Below are 20,014 nucleotides of genomic sequence, written 5' to 3' on the forward strand. Positions count from 1 at the left end.
AGTTATGTGTAGGGCGAGTAACTACCATGATGGTCCGCACAGCTGTCTGCACTGGGTCCATGGTTAATCACCTGTAAATCCTTTCCAAATTTCATCTCCTTCTATCCTTATGTGTTTATTGCACAGGACCCTAGCCTGATGATTAGAACAGGTGAGGGACCTTTCTTGGGCTGTTTCTGGCCCCCCATACCTTAAGGTTGGGTTGCTATTTATCCTTGCCATGCAGCTAAGCATATTTATACCTCCCAAGGGCTATTCTCTGCCCAGAAATGCCCTGTGTGGGTGTGGCATCAGGTTGGGGTTCATTCAAGCTGTTTTAGGAATTGCTGGCACTACTGGTACAGCTCTCTCCCCCACTTCCTCCTCCAGTGGAAACGGGAAAGGCAGTATCATTCCTGGTTGTGAGTGAAATACTCACTTTCTTATGCACAAAAGTGCATAAGTGAGGAACAAAAAGGATAGGACTGGCAAAAGAATTGAACCATTTCCCTCTTCGTTTTTTGGGTAAATCCAAATCCTATCCACAGTTATAGTTTTGAGTTACTGGATAATTCTAGATAGGAGCCCCAGTTGTAGGTAGGAGCCCTAGTTGTAGGTGATCCTCATCTTCCATGTTTGGAAAAGGAGAGTTTACTAATCCTATCCACAGTTATAGTTTTGAGTTACTGGATAATTCTAGATAGGAGCCCTAGTTGTAGGTGATCCTCATCTTCCATGTTTTCAGGAGAGTTTACTAACGTTCCTAATGCAGAGGGCCCAGGTTTGATCTCCCTGTTCAGGGAACTAGATCCCACATGCTGCAACTGAGAGTTCACATGCCACAACCAAGACTTAGCACAGCCAAATAAAATAATAAAATATATATTTTTAAAAATGACCTGGGCTGGGATCTAAGGATCTAATTTTTTAGAGAGCCCAAGAAGTGGTTCATATACACAAGCAACGGTGAGAACCACCATCTTGGAGGATTTAAGGAAAACATAAACGACACAGAAGCAATCAGTTTTAATTTTTTTAGCCATGTTTGTAAAAGAATTCACTTCTAGTACATGGGTAACACCCAAGCCCTTTCCCATTATATCCTGTTGTATTACTAGTTCCTTTAGCTTTGTTACCAAAGATTTTTTCAGGGAGACTACCAGGTAAATTCTAATGTTCTCAAGGTATCTTGTCTTGGAAATGGTGTCACTTCTCAGGATTTGAAAATGACTTGGCTGAACTAAAGGTGGAAAAGCCAAGCCTCTGCTACTTTTCCTAGTTTTCAGTTACTGGATAACTCCTGGGCACAGCTGTGGAGTCTTGGCACTGTGCCCATGCCCTAAAAGTTTAAATATGGTAATAATGAAAACCAAACCTCAAGAACCTAGAGCAGCTCTCCTACTTGCCATTATGGACTCAGCAATACAAAGAACAGACAACTGTCCTCTTAGTTAATAGCTGCTGTTTTCTTCCATATCACACTAGGGCAAAGAGCCATGTGTCCGCTTCAGCTGCCCCTGTTCTTTTCCTCAAACTCCAAGATGAGACCTTTGATGTGGGACAGTTTCTGATGCAAGTACTCACAGCGGCGCTTCTCTTCCCTGTAACCTGGGTACCGCTGCAGAGAAAAAGTGCCCATGTCAAAAAAAAAAAAAAGTCAATTCTGCCTTCTTGCTACCATTCCCAGGCCCGGTCTTACCTTCCTGAACTTTTTATATTCCTGGACTATCTTTTCTTCCAGCACCTGAAACAGAAAATATTAGCACTAAGTTTAACCTTGAGAAAAAAATCTCCAACTCTCTTAGGGACTAAAGTAACTTCATGTTATGTCAAATTATGCAGACTTAATTTTTTTCTCAAAACAGACTTGCTTGTCACTTTGGTCATTGAGTAGACATACTTATGGGCAATTAGCAGGGAGTTTATGGCCAGTAGAACTTGAAAGCCAGCCTGGGTTCATCCAGTCCTTACCTTGTGTTCTGGAGTTCCTCGCTGAACACTGTTCATCTCAGCTGCCAGCTCTATGAACCTTTGACTTGCAGCCCCAACACGAGCATGTAGGATGCGGTATTCGGCATAATCTGTCTCAAAGTCCTGCTCGTAGGCATGTTGCTGTTCTGCGCTGTGGATGGCCCTGTATTGCCTGCCAGGAGCAGAGTGTTGTCACCATCAGTATCATTGACCCCCCAAAGCTTCCAGCTCCCAGGAATGCACAAGGCTTGATAAAATTGGAAATGGCAAGGGACTCACAGGAGGTAATCTGGTACTTCTTCAGGGTTTGGGGATTCAGAATCTAGAAAGGAAACAAGACATGAAGGTGATGATAACACTTTTTTTTTTTCCCCTCCCCACAATGGCAGTTTCACCCTCTCTTTAACTCACCTGCTTGAACTGAGGGACTGTGCTCCAGCCTGGGACCCACATCTTCATCTTTATCTTCTTGCTCCCAATCTTCCTCCTGTAAGTCCTGACTGGGCAGTCCTTGGAGGGGACTTGGAGCTAGAGTTCTGAACCTCTTTTGTTTTAGTTCTACCATAGCTGCAGACGCTGGACGTTTCTGTTGGGAACATATCTCAGGAACATAAACAGTAAGCCAGAAGCCTCCTATTGTGCCCTTCTCTTGAAAATTACTTCCATATAATGAGCTCTGGGAGCATGAAAATGATAAGCTCTCAGTTTTAAAATGTTAGCCTCACTGGACACAACTCTCTCAGAAAAACCCTTGCTATTACAACTTACCTTGTCCACATGTTTCTGGCTAGCAGAGGGAGGCAGTGCCTGATCAGGATCTCTGTTTGGAAGAAGGGTCTGGTTCCTAGGAGAGGGAATAGGAGAGATCAAGCCCAGGGTAGGAAGTAGGGCTCCATCTCTTATCACAGCATTTAGAGAGGAATACCAGAGCGCCCTGGGTTAGTCCCACCTGCTCCAAGTACCTCACTTCCCACTGTGCCATGTGCTCCCTCGAGGATCCTGGGAGTGACTGTCCTTGGCTGCTTGCCAGTGGATCTGGCACCTGGCAGGGAAAGTGGCAGGGGCACATGGCTCCCTAGGTTTCAGGCTTTGCCCCACCTTATCCTAACTCCCTGCACTTTCTGGCCTCACCTCTTCTAGTGCCATCTGTGACTCTGAAATTGTGTCTCCTTCAGGATAGTCTCCCACACTCTTCCAGCTTTCACGATCCCTGGCATCTCCAGTGCGGTTGTGTCTCTGAACTGAAGATGGAACTGGGATAGAATCCATAGCTGCCCAAATCGTGAGGCGCTCCCTGAGTGGACCCAGGCAGTGGAGACGGTCAGACCCAGACCTGGGAAAAGGCGGTTAAAAACACACACACACATAAAACAGAAGGGCGGAGAACTTTTAAGGAACTGTGGACATCCCCTTCCCTGACTTACCACAAATTCTTACCTGCTACCCATTTTCCTTACCTGCCTAGACGTTGGCATACAAGGTCCAAGCCTGGACCACCAGCGCCCTCCTGGCCACACTGAGACGCTATGAAGGAAAAGAGGCAGGACCAGTGGGGACCCGGGAGCCTCAGGTACTGTGGGTGAAAGCAGACAGTAAACCCCATGAAAGTCAGTTCCTCCTCCCCAACCAATGCTGTTCCTCCCTGAACCAGCCGAAGACCGAGATGGGTCCCATGGGGCTCGTTAGCACACGAGGTGCAGCTGGGCCCCAGTTCCTCAGGAGGTTAAGTCGCCGAAGTCTCTTCAACCGCAGCCTCTTGGGATCACCCCCAGCAGCCCCTATTTCCCCCATTTTGGGTTCAGTTCTCGAAACTTCATCAGACCGTGACTGCTCTCAGCCTCTCGCCCTGACGGTCCCTTCCTGAAGCCCATGTCTGTTGTCCCTGCTCTTCACCTCCACACACCCCAGACCCGCGCTTACCCCTCGGTTCCCTTGGAAAGCAATCACCGGCCGAACCTGCGGGCAGAGCAGAGACTTGAGCCAAGAGCAGCAGAAGCGGCGTCCCCAGGATCCGGCGTCGGGAACCCGAGGTGGGGGGACCTGCCTAACGGGCTTCACTTGAAGAGATGGGGAGGCCAGAGCCCGAGGATGCTGCTATCCACCCCCAGGTCCCTTCGCCGGAGTGGCCGGCTGAGGCCCGACCTCCGGAGAGGCAGAGGATAGAGAGGATGGGGCCTGCCAGCCGTACCTGTTGCCGATGACACTCCTGCAGCGCCCGCAGCGCTGCGTCGTTGAGCCTGACCAGTAGGAGGCTGGTCCGGGCAGCCGGGGTGAAGCAGAGCTGGAGCTTCCCACTCAGAAGCTCCTGGGGTCCCTCCATGGCCGCGAGGTTCAGGGGCAGGTAGAGCGGGAGCCACAGCCCCGGGCCACTACCACCTCGGCTGTGCAGGGCTGGGCTGGCACTCCCGGGTGCCCAGGTAGGCCCCGCCCTCCGCCGGGACCCCACCCCCGGCCCCACCCACAGCCGGCGCCACCCCTGGGATTTCCCAGTCGCCGGGGGCGGCACCTCGCTCTCCCCCAGACGTTAGCAGCACCAACCCCAGCGTTTTTTTTCCTTGGATGGGCGGGCAGCAATTTGGGCTTTCTCAAGAGGCTCTCTCAGTTCCGGAGAGAAAGTCTGCGGCCCGCTTCAGACGCCTCACCCGAGTCCCCAGTCCTGCCTGAGTTTTTCTACCTAATTTGAACTCAAGAGCTGCGGTCTCTAAGTGAAGCTGAACCTGCAACCCCCTAGAGGGTTTTAGATGCAGAAGGGCTGGAGACAGCGACGGGTCGCGGGGCGGGGCCAGCTCATCACGCCAAGAGCCCCAAGGAACCAAAGGAGGGCAGACCCGAGGGGCGATTTCCGAGGCCAGCACCTGGCGTAGCCTTTTGACTTTTCCCAGCCAGCGGTACTCCTGCTGACCCGAAACCGGCTTCTAACTAAGAATGAAGAGGAAATCGGGCCCGGTGGGTGTGGCGGCAGGAGAGAAGCTTGACTTCTCAAGCTGGAGCGCCCCCCATTGATGGGCAGAGATGCGGGCGGTGGTTGATGACGGGAGTTGCAGGACAGGCAAGAGACAGAACTCAGTCCCAGGTCTCCATTCCTGGCCTGTACACGGGAGATTGGTGGAGACTGGTGTGAAAGAGAGCTGGCTCACTCCCTTGTGAGGACCAAGAGGTGCCGCGAAGTTGCCAGACATCCCAGAGGTTCAGGTCCTACTGCAGTGAAACCCCAGGACCAATAATATCCTGTCGGCCCTTGATGTCTCTGCTTGGCCCTGTTTCCCAAAAGCCCTGGTGGTGTTCTCTTTCCCGGCCAGGATACCTCTGCTAAATCCCTGATGACCTTAGTGACCTTACATTTGTGAAAACTCATCAAATTGTACACTTAAAATGTATCTATTTTAATGTCTGTAAATATACCTCGATAAAGTTGCTTGGTTACTTTTTTTTTTTTTAAGTGAAAGCTCCCTAAAGTTGATTTTTAAATCTAACTTCAACAACAAAACATTGACCTAGCCCTCTCCTCAGGCTGTCTGCTTCTCTGGGTAACAATTTCCTAATTTGATAAACAGTTGCGGTAGTGGGTAGAGTTGGTCTCCCAGAGTTCTTTTGATTCTCAGATGATATCTGTGGCCTTTTGTTGGATTTTCCTGGATTTAAACTCAAAGGAGTGATTACAGGGGTTAAAATGTCCAAAGAGGAGGGAAGAAGCAATGCTGTAAGAGGCAACTAGGGAAGATATTTGAGGAAGAGAGAAGGGAGGTGGGGATCTAACAGAGTGTCAGGATCTCTGTATGTTACCTAATCCCTACAGCAACTTTTTAGAGTATCATTTTTTTTTTTAGAGTGAGTATCATTATCCACATTTTTCATTTATTCATTCAACAAATATTTACTGAGCACTTATTCTGTCCCTGACACTGTACTAGATCCTTGGGATACATCAATGAACAGATTCTTGTTTTGGGAGCACTTATATCCTAGAGGGGAAGGAGACAGTAGATATGCATCAAAGAAATAAACATAAGAAATATAGTGAATATTAGAAAAAAAAAGAAAACTTAAAAAAATGTTTAAGTAAAAACAAAACAAAAAATATAGCATATGTTAAAAGGTAATAAAAGTTATAGTAAAAAAAAAAAAAGAAAGAAAGAAAGAGAGAGAGCAAGGTAGAAGGTTTGGAAATGGAGGAGGAAGAAGAGGGTGGAGAGGGCTGACTGTATGTTAAGTAAGGTGATCCAAGAAGGCCTTGCGGAGAAAATGAAATTTGAGCAATGTCTTTTTTCTTTTTTCTCCCCCCCCCTCCTTTTTTTTTTTAAATGGCCATGCTGCGTGGCTTGTAGAATCTTAGTTCCCCAACCAGGTTTTGAGCACAGGCCCTCAGCAGTGAAACCACTGAGTCCTAACCACTGGATCACCAAGGAATTTACCCCCCACACAGGCACTTTTTTTTTTAGTGGGAGCAATATCTTTTTTTTGGGGGGGGGAGGGGAGCAATATCTTAATGGAAGTGAGGGGACTGGCCAAGCTACACAGTTGGAGGAACTGTTTTCTAGGCACAGGAGCTAACTAGCCAGTGCAAACTCTGTAAGGCAGGAGTATGTGTGGATAGTGTGGCTATGCCAGCCAAGGCCAGTGTAACAGGAACAAGGTAACCGAGGAAGAGAGTAGTGAGAGATGAAGTCAGGAAAGTAAGAAGCAGGGGGTTTTGAGCAGAGGAATCACATGAAGTCACTGCTATTTTTAAAGGCTCACTGTGGTTGTTGTTAAGAATAGACTGTAGGGGAGAAGAATAAAAGTAGCATGACCTGTTAGGAGACTATGGCAGTAATCCAAGCTAGAGATGGTGGCAACTTGCACCAGGACCAGAGGTGGGAGAAGGGATAGGGTTCTGGACATGCTGAGGGTAGAGCTGACAGGATTCCCTGATGGATTGAATGTGACATGTGATAGAGAAATGGCATCAAGAATAACTGGGATTTCTGCCCAGAAAAACGAGAAGGATGAAATTGTCATCAGCTGAGGTAGGAAACATTGCTGGTGGAATAGGGTTACTTCTGAACACGTTGAGTTGTCTATTAGAATCTACATGGGGGTGTGGAGCATGAAGTTGTACAGATAAGTTTGGAGATGGTGAGGGATGATCAGGCTAGAGATGTACACTTGGTAGCACTAAACAGATACATAGTATTAGGCTGGTGCAAAAGTAATTGCAGCATTGCATTGTTGAACTTTGCCATTTGATATTGGAACCACCAATTGAGAGATTCACTGAAGCCGATCCTCTTACAACTACACGAGAATTCGCTCAAGAACTCAACATCGACCATTCTACAGTCATTTAGCATTTGAAACAAACTGGAAAGGTGAAAAAGCTCGATACGTGTGTGCCTCATGAGATGACAAAATCATCATTTTGAAGTGTTGTCTTTGCTTATTCTATTCAACAACAATGAACCATTTCTTGATCAGATTGTGATGTGCAACAAAAAGTGGATTGTACCTAGAAGCAGTAGTTGGACCTACAAGAAGCTCCAAAGCACTTCCCAAAGCCAAATTTCCACCAAAAAAAGGTCAAGGTCACTGTTTAGTGGCCTGCTGCCAGTCTAATTCACTAGAGCTTTCTGAAGCCCAGTGAAACCGTTACATCTGAGAAGTATGTTCAGCAAATGGATGAGAAGCACCAAAAACCGCAACACCTGCATCTAGCTAGCATTGGTCAACCAAAAGGGTCCAATTCTCCTCCACAACAATGCCTGACCACATGTCTCACGTGCTTCAAAAGTTGAACAAATTGGGGTACAAAGTTTTGCCTCATCTGCCATATTCAACTGATCTCTTGCCAATCAACTACCACAACTTTTTGCAGAGAAAATGCTTCCACAACCAGCAAGGAGGCAGAAAATGCTTTCCAAAAGTTCCTCAAATCCTGAAGCACGTATTTTTATGCCACAGGAATAAATCAACTTATTTCTCATTGGCAAAGATGTGTTGATTGTAATGGTTTCTATTTTGATTAATAAAGATGTTTGGAGCCTAGTTATAATGATTTAAAATTCACAATTTGAAAACCACAATTAGGTTTTCACCAACCTAATATTTAAAGCCATAGGACGGGATGACTCATCCAAGAAGACATAGAAGAGCCTCAAGGATTATACCCTAGGGTACTCCAATCTCTAGAAATAAGTCGGGGGAAGAAAAGTAAAGGCAATTGAAAGGTAGTGAGAAAGGAGGGAAAAGAGAGTGTGATGTTCTGAAAGCCAAGTGAAAACTATGTTTCAAAGAAAAGAGAACTGTGTCAAATGCCATAGAGAGGGACTTCCCTGGTGGTCTAGGTCTAGAGGTGAAGTCTCTAAACTCCCAATGCAAAACAAAACAACAACAAAAAAACCTCCCAATGCAAGGGGCCCCAGTTTGATCCCTAGCCAAGGAACTAGATCCTACATGCCACAACTAAAGATCCCAAGTGCTACAACTAAGACATGGTGTGGCCCAATAAATAATAAATAAATTTTTTAGAATGCCACAGACAGGCCAAGTAAAATGAAGATTAAGAACTGACCACTGTGATGAAAATATTTTAAAACAGACAGTAGTGGTGGCTGCACACATCTGTGGGTTACACTAAAAACCATAAAATTGTGTGTACACTTCAAATGGGTTAATTGTATGATATGTGAATTATATTTCAACAAAACCATTACAGAAGAAGAAAAGAATTGACCACTGGGTTTAGCAATGTGGGTTCATTGATAACCTTCATAAGAGCAGTTCTGGTGAAATGGTAAGGTGAAAGCCTGATTGGAGAAGGTTTAAAGAGAATGATAGATAAGGCATCTACAGAGGCTATAAGGGACTTAAGCTTTGCTAAATATAGAGCAAAGAAATAGGGAGTCAATTGTTAGGGGAAATAGGATCAAGAGAAAGGTTTATGGTGGGAGTAAGGGCATATTTGTATACTGGTGAGAATTATTTGGGGAATATTCCCCAAACTTTGATGATGTAGGAAAGAGAAGAGGGTTGCTAAAGTGGCATTCTTGAGTAGGACAGAGGCAGTGGGATCTATTCAGGATTGGCTTCCCAAAGGAGCATGGATGGTTCATCTATAGGAGAAGGCCACATGGACAGAGAAGGTAGGTGCAGGTGCAAAAGACTGGTAGAGGTGTGGATTTCCCTGGTGGTACAGTAGATAAAAATCTGCCTGCCAAGGCAGGGGACATGGGTTCGATCCCTGGTCTGGGAAGACTTCACATCCCATGGGGCAACTACTGAGCCTGTGTGCTACAACTATTGAAGTTCAAGTTCCTAGAGACTGCACTCTTGCAACAAGAGAAGCCACTGCAATGAGAGGCCCAAGCACCACCACAAAGAGTAGCCCACACTCACTGCAATTAGAGAAAGCCCTGCAAATCAACAAAGACCCAGGGCAGGCAAATATAAAATTAACAAAATTATAAACAAAAAAGACTCATAGGTGTGGAGAAAGTCTGGGGGAGTGCTCTTCTGATTGCTTCTGTCTTCTCAGTGAAGCAGGAAGCAACTGAGAAAGAGTATGAGGATGAAGGAGGAGCAATAGGAGTTGAGGGATAAAAATGATGTGAAATAACTGCCTAGAAGGGTGAGTGAGTTAGGAATGTGCCCAATACTAAGGACTGAAGAGAAAACCAAAGTTTAGAGGAGCTTACCCAGGGTCACGGAGCAGAGGTTCTAAAACTGTGTCTGCAGACCATAGAACTCAGGAATTCTGTGAGCTTGGAAAGGGGAAAATGACACCTTTATTTTCAGTAACCTTAATAAAATGTAACATCTCCTTCAGTTATGAATGTAGGCACAAACCACTTGTACTGGCAGTAATGATGTTCTCACAAAGAGAAATGAGAAGTATTTTCATTTCATATCACATTTGTTGGAGAGATATCTAAACCCCATCTGCACTCATCACCACTTTATAATTACAGTTGTTATTACCATTACAATTCTTATTGCCTCAATCTTTTATATTATGCATTGATAAAAATGCAGTTACTATACCAGAAGCATTTTAATATTTTGATAACTATATATGTATATAATCATTTATGCCATTTATGGTCCCATACAGTCTTAATTTTTTAATTGTGGCAAAATACACATAACAAAATTTACCATCTTCACCATTTTTTTTTCATCTTCATCATTTTTAAATGTACAGCTCAGTAGTGTTAATAGTACAGTAGTGTTAATAGTAAGGCTTCCTAAGTGGCTCAGTGGTAAAGTAACTGCCTGTCAATACAGGAGACCCTGGAGACACAGGTTTGATCCCTGGGTCAGGAAGATCCCCTGGAGGAGGAAATAGCAACCCACTCCAGTATTTTTGACTGGAAAATCCTATGGACAGAGGAGCCTAGCAAGGTACAGTCCATGGGGTCACAAAGAGTCGGACATGACTTAGCAACTGAGTGTGCACACAGTGTTAATTGCACAGGGCTTGCACATTGCTGTGTAACCGATCTTCAGAACCCTTTTCACCTCGTAAAACTGAAACTCTGTACTTATTAAACAAGAACTCTTCATTTCCCCCTTCTCCCAGTTCTCACCGACAGAAAGTCCCTTCTCCTTCCTGTTTCACTAAATGTGACTACTTTAGATACGTCCTAAGTGCAGTCTTATAGTATCTGTCTCTTTGTGACTGGCTTATTTCACTTTGCATAATGTCCTCGAGGTTCATCCATGCTGTAGCATCTGTCAGGATTTCCTTCCTTTTTAAGGCTAAATATGATTACATTGTATGTATATCCCACATTTTCTTTGTCCATTAATCTGTCAATAGACATCTGGGTTGCTTCTTATTGCTTGGCTATTGTGAATAATATGAATATGGATGTACAGATACCTTTGGTGTGTTTTTAAAAATATTTTATTTTTGGCTGTGCTGCGTCTTCATTGCTGCCCTTGGGCTTTCTCTAGTTGCGAAGAGTGGGGGCCTCGCTTTAGTTGTGGTGCATGGGCTTCTGCTTGGGGTGTTTTTTCTTGTTGCAGATCACAGGCTCCATGGTGCTCAGTAGTTGTGGCACATGGCTTTCGTTGCTCCACAGCATGTGGAATCTTCTCGGAGCAGGTATTGAACTGATGTCCCCACCATTGGCAGGTAGAGTCTTAACCACTGGACCACCATGGAAGTCCCCCATTGGTGTATTTTAAAACCTTTTTTTTTTTAGAAGGGATCCTTAAGCTTTACCAGACTGCTTTTTGGCCTAATTTTCTGGACTATTTCTTCAACTTTTATCTTCCAACTCTTCTATCATATTTTTAATTTCCAAGAGCTGTTTATTTTCTGAATGTTTTTTTTTTCCCCCTAGCTCCCCTGTTTTTGTTCAATAGCCTCTTCATTTCTAAGGATAGTAATTACAGTCCCCTCTCCCCACCTTTTCTTTCTTTCTTTTTTTTTTTTTTTTTTTGTTCCTGGAATTGTTTCTAATCCTCTTTGAGCTTACTTTCTGTTTCTGTTTTGCTTTGACCTATTTTTATGTTGAGTGTTTTCTTCAGTGCTTGCTGATCCTCGGCTATCTACTCATATCTACAAGGCACTAAAATCTAACTAGAAGTTTAGTACTCATGGAGAGGACTGGTTGCAGTTTACAATAAATTTACTGGATTATTTCATTATGTGATCCCTCCAATTAATCTATTTATTCAAGCTTTTTCCCATCTCAGGGCCTTGGCATATGCTATTTCTATTGTTTGTCTATTGCTTAAAAAGTATTTGGAGGAAGTAACAGAAATCTGACTCAAGACACTTTACTCAAAAAACAAATATGATGGTTTTCATAGCAGGAAGCTCAGAGAGAGAACAAATGTTACAGTTGATTTATTCAGTGGCCCAAGAGCATCATCAAGGACCCAATTTCCTCCTGCCACTCACTTTGCTTCAACTTAAGGATTGTGCTTCAAAGAAGCCAAAAGCAGTTAAGGGCTATGTGAATGAATCCTTATTCAAGTCAAAGAGAAAGAGCTCCACAATGGAACAAAAGTCTCTCCCTTTGGTCTTGTTACCAAAAGCTAGGCCTGTACACTGGTGGCAAATCAAATCCTGGATACAGGGCTTCCCTCATGGTTCAGTGGTAAAAAATTCCCCTGCAGTGCAGGAGATGCTAGGTCAGGAAGATCCCTTGGAGAAAGAAATGGCAACCCACTCCAGCAATCTTGCCTGGGAAATCGCATGGTCAGAGGAGCCTGGCAGGCTACAAAGGGTTGCAAGTTACACATGACTGAGCGACTTAAAAAAACAGTAACAACAACAAAAACAAATCTTAGAGACAGAGTTTTGGGGTTGATTTTGTAGATATTTTTTTCTTCTCTTGTGTTTCTTGACTATATAAGTCCCTTTAACATGACACAGAGTTTTGGAAGATGCAGAAAAGGATAGCCTTATTGATGCACTGGGCTTCTGCCTTGAAAAACCGTCTGCACCCCAGAGAAGTTGACGAGGATTTTTAAAACAGTGGGTCAAAAGTGGGGTCTGACAAGATTAGGGTGTGAGCAGGGCTTGCACTCCTTTAATATCCTCTCAGGTGGTTCAACTCCTAATCTTTTTTAAAAAATCTATTCATTGTTGACTGTGCTGGGTCTTCATTACTGGGTGGGCTTGTCTCTAGTGAGGCAGGGCTCTAGGGCATGTGGGCTTTGTAGTTTCAGCAGGTGGCCTTAACAGTTGCAACTCCCAGGCTCTGCAGCACAGGCTAAATAGTAGTGGTGAACGTGCTTAGTCGCTCTGAGGCATGTGGGATAGTCCTGGATCAGGGATTGAACCTGTGTCTCCTGCATCAGCATGTGGATTCTTTTACCACTGAGACACCAGGGAAGCCCCTCCTAATCTTATGAGCTTCTGCTGGTCCCTTTAGTCTTGCCTCAGGTGGTTTCTTGGCTTCTCCTCCCTCAATTCTCAAGTGTTCCAAACACGGAGGCTGGAGTCTTGCCTACAAGAAATGGGGAACAGAAAGTCTTCCATCTTTGGGAGCCCCACAGCACTCTGCTTGGTTTCACTCTGATCAGACCTACTTAGGTCACAGGCTAACTCTCGAACCAATAACCATCACCAGATGAATACCATGCACGGGAGGGATTCCTGAGACAATCAATGCTAAGAGTGATGAATTTACTTTGATTGACTTAGCGATTCAGTTCCACCCTTGGAACTCAGGGAGGAAGGAAAGAAGTTCCTAAAACCATTGCTCTTCCTTGTTAAAGGAGGGATGTTAGAAATGTTAGGGATTCAGCTGCATGGCTGGAACCCTCTTCTACTTTTCCTACAGCTGGCTCCAGGCCTCAGTTTAAAAGTGACCACAGGGAATTCCTTGGTGGTTCAGTGTTTAGGACTCCATGCTCTGACTGCAGAGGGCCCACGTTTGATACCTGTTTGGGAAACTAAGATCTCATAAGCTGCGTGGCACAGCCAAAAAAAAAAAAAAAAAGTCAACACAGAAGTGGGTTTTTCCCATTATTCTTTGTCCTTACACTTTTGTTTCTTTTTAACACTTAAAGTAAGCTGTAATTTCATATTGTTTGGTTTGGCTACTTGTAAATTGTTAAACATCCTCCACTAAAGTGTTGGGGTACCCTCCTGCAGTGCAGGAGACCTGTGTTTGATCCCTGAGTCAGGAAGATCTGGAGATGGGAAACGGCTACCCACTCCGGTAATCTTGCTTGGAGAATTCCATGAAGAATATGAAAGAACCCAGGAATCAATAGTATCTTCCTCTCTAACTGAATCTCCAAATGTATATATATGCATATATATTAATATTTCCTTTTATTTATTTATTTGGCTCCATCAGGTCTTACTTGTGGCACACAGGATCTTCGATCTTCATCCTGGCATGGGGGATCTTTAAGTATGTCATGCAAACTTAGCTGTGGCATGTAGGATCTAGGTTGTGAGTTCAGAGTCTTAGCCTCTTGGACCACCAGGACAATTTCTCCAAAAATATATTTGGAAGCTGCACACTTTTGCCATTTTTGCTGCCACCATTTCAGCCTAAGTGACTATCTTCTGTGCCCTGATGTAATGGACATCTTTTATCTGTCTAGCATTCTCCTTTTCTGGGGAGCAAACTCTCTTTCTTTGATAAACCTGTTCCTTCCCCATACTAACCAAATGGTTAGCAGAACCAAATGGTTCTGCTGGGGGCTGCTCTCATTATATTCTGCTTCACAACCACCTCCCCACCACAAAGGTGGGCACCTAAACCATAAGGGCTCTGACCTGGGGTTTTAAACACTCAATTTAAAGGACGAGACTCAGAACTTCTCTCTTGGACATGGTGTGAAATTTGAGGGCAGGAACCATTTGAAGCCATTTCCTATCAGGTCAAGGGATCGGGATCTGAGAGAACAGAGCAAAAATAAGAGATGGGGAGGCATCTCCCTGTTATTGGTTTTAGTTTCCCCTACAATCATTCACGTTGCAGCCCATGTCCTAGTTTGGTTACGTAAACCAATAAATTCCCCTTTCTGCCTAAATTGATCTTAACTTCATTTCAATGATCTGTTACCCAGTTAGGTCTAGCATCCTGGATGTCTGTGAGAGCCTCCTGACTGGTCTCTCCATTTCCATTTATCTGTTCTAATCCACTTCCTTCCCACAGAGTGATCGCTTAAAAAAAGAAATTTACATCCTGATGACTATCAGAGGCTGGGTTAAACTCTCAGCCTCACCCTTTACTGTCTGTGCTTCTTTGGGAAAGTTATTTAACCTGACTGTGCCAAAATTTCTAAATCAGTAGAAAGGGGATAATGACACCTCAAAAGGTCATTGTAAGGTCCAAATAAGAAAAGTATATTTAATAAGCACTCACTTAATGTTAGCTAGTAGTGGTATTAGCAGTAGTGACTCAGAGCATATAACTACCCTGCCTACTTCCTGACCTAGTTTCATACCATGCTCACCAGGCATCAGTTGACTTGCCTATTACTTGTCTATACTATCTATTACCTATCGACTAACCTAGGTGGCATTAGTGGTAAAGAACCCACCTCCCAATGCAGGAGACATAAGATATATGGGTTTACACAGGTTTGATCCCTGGGTTGGCATGCAAACCGATCCAGTATTCTTGTCTGGAGAATCCCATGGACAGAGAAGTCCGATGGGCTATGGTCCACAGGGTCGTAAAGAATTGAACACAACTGAAGCAGCTTAGCATGCATGCATGCATACTTATATATATATTATATATAGAGAGAGAGCTTCTTCTTTTTCTCTATACTATATGTTCGATGAGTCTGGTGATAACATATGTTTTGTTCATCACTGTGAACCTAGTGACTAATACAATAGATGGTACATCCTTGGTGCATAACACAATGAATATTTGTCCAAAGAATGAGTGGCTTCTTTGGCAATTTCAGGAAAAGTTAGAAGTTGTTGTGGCAATCAGCCTAGGTTTTGTTAGGATGGGAAACAGACTCTCGAACAAGGGGATAGTGTTGGGTAAGTTAAATAAGAGGAGACTGGTCACAGGGTTGTTCTACTCTCTCTCTGCTGGAGCTGATAAAGAGGTAGCATGAGCCAAGAGAGAAATTGCTTCCTCATCCTGCACTATTTCACTTATCCTTGGCTAGCTAGGCTTTCTCCACGGGGCTGGCTCTGTAGTCTCTCTAAATGCAAGGGGACCATGGGAACCTGGGGCTAGGAAAGCAGAGAGTCCCACTTCTTTTTGTGAACCGTGGTCCGTCTGTGGCTCTAGGTCTGCGATGCTGTCCCTATCCTTGAAGTCCAGTTTCCTCATCTACTCACTGTATATGTGGGATCCTTAAATCCCACCTCACCTCCTTCTCCGCTTCAGAGCCTTGGATCTCCATTTTCTCCAATTTAGTCCCTAACTCTCAACTCCAGCTCCCAACCTGAGTTAAAGTGGAAGTACTTTCTCTACCCTCTGACTGTTGGCCAGTGACCATAGTTCTTCACCCCATGGGCCTCTCCTCCTGATACAGCAGCTGGCTCTCCATGAGCCAGTGATCCGAGAGAGAGGAAAGCAAAAGTTGCTATGTCTTTTAGCATCAGAAGTGATGAATCACCAGATGCTGTTTTTTTTTTTTTAATTTACTAAAGAAATATGAACTTTGCATTATATCCTGCATTTGAAACTGATACAAGGAGTTCCCTGGAGGTCTTGTGGTAGGATTTGGTGCTTTCAACCCAGGATCAATCCCTGGTCAGGGAACTGAAACCCCCATAAGCACTGCAGGGCAGCACAACTTCCGCCTTACAAATATGAAAGTTTCAAGTAATAAATAGTAGTAGTTCAGGTGATACCTGGGTATGGCAAAAATTGTGAGGATAGTACTGAATGAGGTTTACTGCGCCCCTCCCTGGCCCAGTTTCACGTTGAGAGAGAAGACAGTTTGCAGTTCTAGCCTCATCTTGGTTTTACTGTGGGCACTAGCTGGAGAGGATAAGTTGAAATTTACAACTAATCCTCTCCTCTGAGATCTCCTAAGCATTTCTCCTTTATCCAGAGAAGGAAATGACAACCCACTCCAGTACTCTTGCCTGGAGAATCCCACGGACAGAAGAACCTGTTAGCCCCAGTCCATGGGGTCGCAGAGCGGGAAACGACAGGGCAACTATAACACACTTCTCCTTTATCCAGTGAATTCCTCACGACTGGTGGGGAGTCTTGTAGACATATAAGTGAATCTGGGAATGAGAGGGGGAGATCTAAGCTTCCCGCCCCATTCAACTGCCAATTAAAACCAGGTGTTGCTGGTAGATACAGTATAGTGGAGGAAATGCCAAAGGAAAAATGAACATACTATGTGCATTTCCCAGTCTCTGAGTCCCTGATACAAGGCCACAGTCCGTGACTTTGGGGTCCTCAAATGCTGCCAAGCTACATATTTAAAGCTTCTGTGGGCAAATGAGCAGGGCCAAGATTTTTGTACATACTGGATGTGGCCGCGAATCTCTGTATTGGAGTTTGGGATGGGCGAACATGTTGGAAGGCAGTTTGTTAAGTTGTTCTGGTACATGATTTTGTGCACTCAAGTGTTCAAATAGATGGTTAGTTGGGAAGGATCCTAAGTAATACCGGCGTTTTGTTCCAGTCTTGGTAACAGCACCAGTCGGACCAACTCAGCCCCCGCGAAACCTCCCCAACTCTGTTCCCCCAGCGTTCCCTCTGGGTGAGTTTGTGTCCCAGACCGTCCCCGTATCAGGTCACTCTGCCAAGTCACGTGCCCGAGCCCGCGGGAGTGCCACATCGCCAGCCGCACCCCTCCACCTCCCCCACGCCGACCCTGGTCACGTGACCTGGCCTACTTTCGCTCCACCCGACCTAACGACTTGCTCGGAAAGCCCCGCCCCACGCAGCGCGCTTGGCCTGCGAACCTCCCCTTCTCGTCCGCCGGGCTTCCAGCGTGGCCCGTGGCCACATGTGTTTCTTCCTGACCAATAGGAATCGGCGCCAGGGCGCGAAGGGGCGGGGAGTAAAAGACGACTTCGTTACGCTGCGAGAAAGGGGCGGGGCCTGTAACGTCGTACTGAACGAGGGGACGCAACGGAGGCAGGCCGGAGCCGTTGCCGTCGCCATGACCCGTGAGCATTGAGACCCTCTCTCCTTGCCCTTTTCTCCCCCTTTACCCTGAACACGACTGCCGAACCTCGGCATTGATCTCCTCTTGGCTTTCCCAGGGAGACCTTTCTCTGGGAGCGCTCTTTAGCCACCCTCACACTCGGAGCCCGGAAATCGACCCTTTGCCCACCGCTACTTCTTGGGAACCTCCCCCCCCCCAACCCCCCGGCTCCTTGGCAGGCAAAGGCCCTCCTCGGTTCTCCGCGGTGTGGGAAGAGTTGCGCGCCTGTGATAGACCCAGAGCCCCCTACTCCGGATCCCTGCCCATCCCCCACAGAGACCCAGACCGTCTGCAGACACCGCCACTACCTGTCTGGGTCCTCATGCTGCGCCGAAATGCGAAACACGCCTCCAGCAGGCTCCTCAGAACCGTCCTCTGTCCACTCTCCAGTTTGACCTGCCCCGTGGCAGCTCCCCCCCCCTCACCTCCCCCGCCGAATCTGCAGCCCAGGCCCCGAAACGGGCCGGTGTCGGCGCCCCGGGAATGAAGTGTGGGAGCCTATTGGTGTCTCGTGAGGGGAGAAGGTCGCCGGTGTGCGACCGGAAAGGCCCTCGCGTCTCACCTTTAATTTTTTTTTTCTCTAGGCGGTAACCAGCGCGAGCTCGCCCGCCAGAAGAACATGAAAAAGCAGAGCGACTCGGTTAAGGGAAAGCGCCGAGATGACGGGCTTTCTGCTGCCGCCCGCAAGCAGAGGTAGCCCCAGGGAGGGGAGGGGAGGGGAGGGTGAGACCTGGGTTTAGACCGAGGGTTGTACCTGGAAAAGTTAGCTCTGAGCTTACATCTGGACTAGCCGTGAGGGGCAGAGTGCATTGTTTGCTCTAGGGTTTTATTCCTCTCACCCTCTAAATTGTTAGTTCACAGCGTTACAGGAAGGGACTGGGACGGGTGCTGCCCTCGGTCTGGTTTCTGAGTGCCCCCAGGTCTGACCTTAAGGGCAAGGGCAGGGAGTTTCACATTTCAAATGCAGTAGTGGTTATGACAGCCCCGTACTTTTGGCCCTCCTTGCTGTTCATTTGCCCTCCCTTCTCCCAACCTTCTCACTGGTGTGGCGGGGTGTGGTACACGGCACAGAATAGCCTTGGGCCTGTGTGGCCAGACTTCTTACCCCTTGGGCAACAGCCAGATAGAGACTGACTGCCTTTTGAGCCTCAGCTCTCTTCCTCTTGTTCTCCTAGGGTGGGAATACAGCAGCCATATGCTGAATTTTGTCCCATCCACTTCCATCTTATCCTTTGTGCCCTTCATCCCCCTGCATCTTGTCCTTTTTGCCCTCTGGTACCTCCCAGTGCCCCATCATCTCTACCCCTAGGGACTCGGAGATCATGCAGCAGAAGCAGAAAAAGGCAAACGAGAAGAAGGAGGAACCCAAGTAGCTTTGTGGCTTCGTGTCCAACCCTCTTGCCCTTCGCCTGTGTGCCTGGAGCCAGTCCCACCACGCTCGCGGTTTCTCCTCTAGTGCTCACGGGTCCCAGCGCCGATGGCACTCCCTCTGCCCTGACTCTGCAGCGGGTCCCTTTTGTGCTTCCTTCCCCTCAGGTAGCCTCTCTCCCCCTGGGCCACTCCTGGGGGTGAGGGGGTTACCCCCTCCCAGTGTTTTTTATTCCTGTGGGGCTCACCCCAAAGTATTAAAAGTAGCTTTGTAATTCCTTGAGCGCCTGGTTTGACTGGGGATTTGGGGGGATGGGGATGGAGGAATGACTACCCTTTCCCACCAAAAGGGAAGGGAATTTCATACTCTGAAAGGTTGTGGATATGTAGGCTAAGTTTAAACATCACAGAAAAATTCTTTATTGTACTGCAGCAGACAGACAGGTATTGGGTGTGTGGTAGAGATAGCCTCTTAAGAACTGTAGGGATCTCTTTTTCGTGGTTTTTGACCCTCACTCAGACCTCGGACATCATCCTAAGGATGGAGTTGAGGTCCAGAGAAGGAAGGCTGCAAGACCTAAATTTATGCTCCCTCTTGCTCATTCTTCCTCTGTTTGTTCCTATGCTTGAAAGTTGGCCCAAACCCTGCTGTTGACGGAGTTCCCATGGTTAGCTGCTCTCAAGTGTTCACATTCTCTTCTGTCATTCCTCATGGAATGAGGGTAGATTTTGTCTTCCCATTTCCTTTGACCTCAACATCAGGATTAAAACGTAGGGTAGTCTCTGTGCGCCTTTCTTCCTATGTCCTGGTTTGTTCTAGGGTTCTGGGCTTCTTACATCCCTGTACTCAGGGGTGGACTCCTGTTTTCCTTTTTATCACCAGAGGCAAAGCCAAGTAAGTCTTTGGTCCCCTTTGGTCTTTCCCTGCCCCCATCTCTACCATGAGAGCCAGGAATGAACTGGTGCCACACTGTCTGCTGGGTTAGCAGTGATTCCTGAGCTGCTGACTTGGAAACAGGCTCTTCAGCTGGGTTGAAGAAGTAATGGTAGCTCCAGTGAATCAGATACTCTGCCTAGGGTATTAGGGTATGTGTGGCCA

At 46.4% G+C, this 20,014-nt stretch overlaps 2 protein-coding genes across 5 annotated transcripts; one reads left to right on the forward strand and one right to left on the reverse strand.

Moving 5' to 3' along the window:
- Positions 1-361: 361 nt before the first annotated feature.
- Positions 362-17,945, reverse strand: ELL3 (elongation factor for RNA polymerase II 3). Of its 3 annotated transcripts, none has more exons than XM_065906385.1 (11): positions 4,139-4,336; positions 3,871-3,906; positions 3,408-3,523; positions 3,082-3,283; positions 2,913-2,992; positions 2,719-2,794; positions 2,362-2,536; positions 2,230-2,272; positions 1,951-2,122; positions 1,679-1,723; positions 362-1,597 (listed from the first exon to the last, which is right to left on the reverse strand). In XM_065906385.1, exons 1-11 carry the CDS (start codon positions 4,268-4,270, stop codon positions 1,487-1,489), a joined length of 1,188 nt encoding a protein of 395 aa, XP_065762457.1. In that variant the 5' UTR covers positions 4,271-4,336; the 3' UTR covers positions 362-1,486. The 3 variants fall into 3 exon arrangements, with proteins under 3 accessions (XP_065762457.1, XP_065762456.1, XP_065762458.1); XM_065906384.1 differs by having other exon boundaries at positions 2,362-2,551; XM_065906386.1 differs by lacking the exon at positions 4,139-4,336 and adding an exon at positions 17,856-17,945 and having other exon boundaries at positions 2,362-2,551; positions 3,408-3,906.
- Positions 17,365-19,198, forward strand: SERF2 (small EDRK-rich factor 2). Of its 2 annotated transcripts, none has more exons than XM_065906387.1 (3): positions 17,365-17,509; positions 18,132-18,240; positions 18,834-19,198. In XM_065906387.1, the coding sequence occupies exons 1-3, from the start codon at positions 17,503-17,505 to the stop codon at positions 19,117-19,119; spliced, it is 402 nt and encodes a 133-aa protein (XP_065762459.1). In that variant the 5' UTR covers positions 17,365-17,502; the 3' UTR covers positions 19,120-19,198. The 2 variants fall into 2 exon arrangements, with proteins under 2 accessions (XP_065762459.1, XP_065762460.1); XM_065906388.1 differs by having other exon boundaries at positions 18,857-19,087.
- The last annotated feature ends 816 nt before the right edge of the window (positions 19,199-20,014 follow it).

The sequence above is a fragment of the Muntiacus reevesi genome, chromosome 15 (genome assembly GCF_963930625.1).
Source record: "Muntiacus reevesi chromosome 15, mMunRee1.1, whole genome shotgun sequence".
NCBI classification, from domain to species: Eukaryota; Metazoa; Chordata; class Mammalia; order Artiodactyla; family Cervidae; genus Muntiacus; species Muntiacus reevesi.

Bases quoted from the DNA above. Each gene is read 5' to 3' on its own strand.
- ELL3 (XM_065906384.1), bottom strand. From the start codon at position 4,270: ATGGAGGGACCCCAGGAGCTTCTGAGTGGGAAGCTCCAGCTCTGCTTC. The intron at 2,123-2,229 runs GTGAGTCCCTTG...TGCTCCTGGCAG, and splicing joins GAAGTACCAGATTACCTCCT to GCAATACAGGGCCATCCACA. The intron at 1,724-1,950 runs GTAAGGACTGGA...TTTCTGTTTCAG, and splicing joins GAGGAACTCCAGAACACAAG to GTGCTGGAAGAAAAGATAGT.
- SERF2 (XM_065906387.1), top strand. The intron at 18,241-18,833 runs GTAGCCCCAGGG...GGTACCTCCCAG, and splicing joins GCTGCCGCCCGCAAGCAGAG to TGCCCCATCATCTCTACCCC.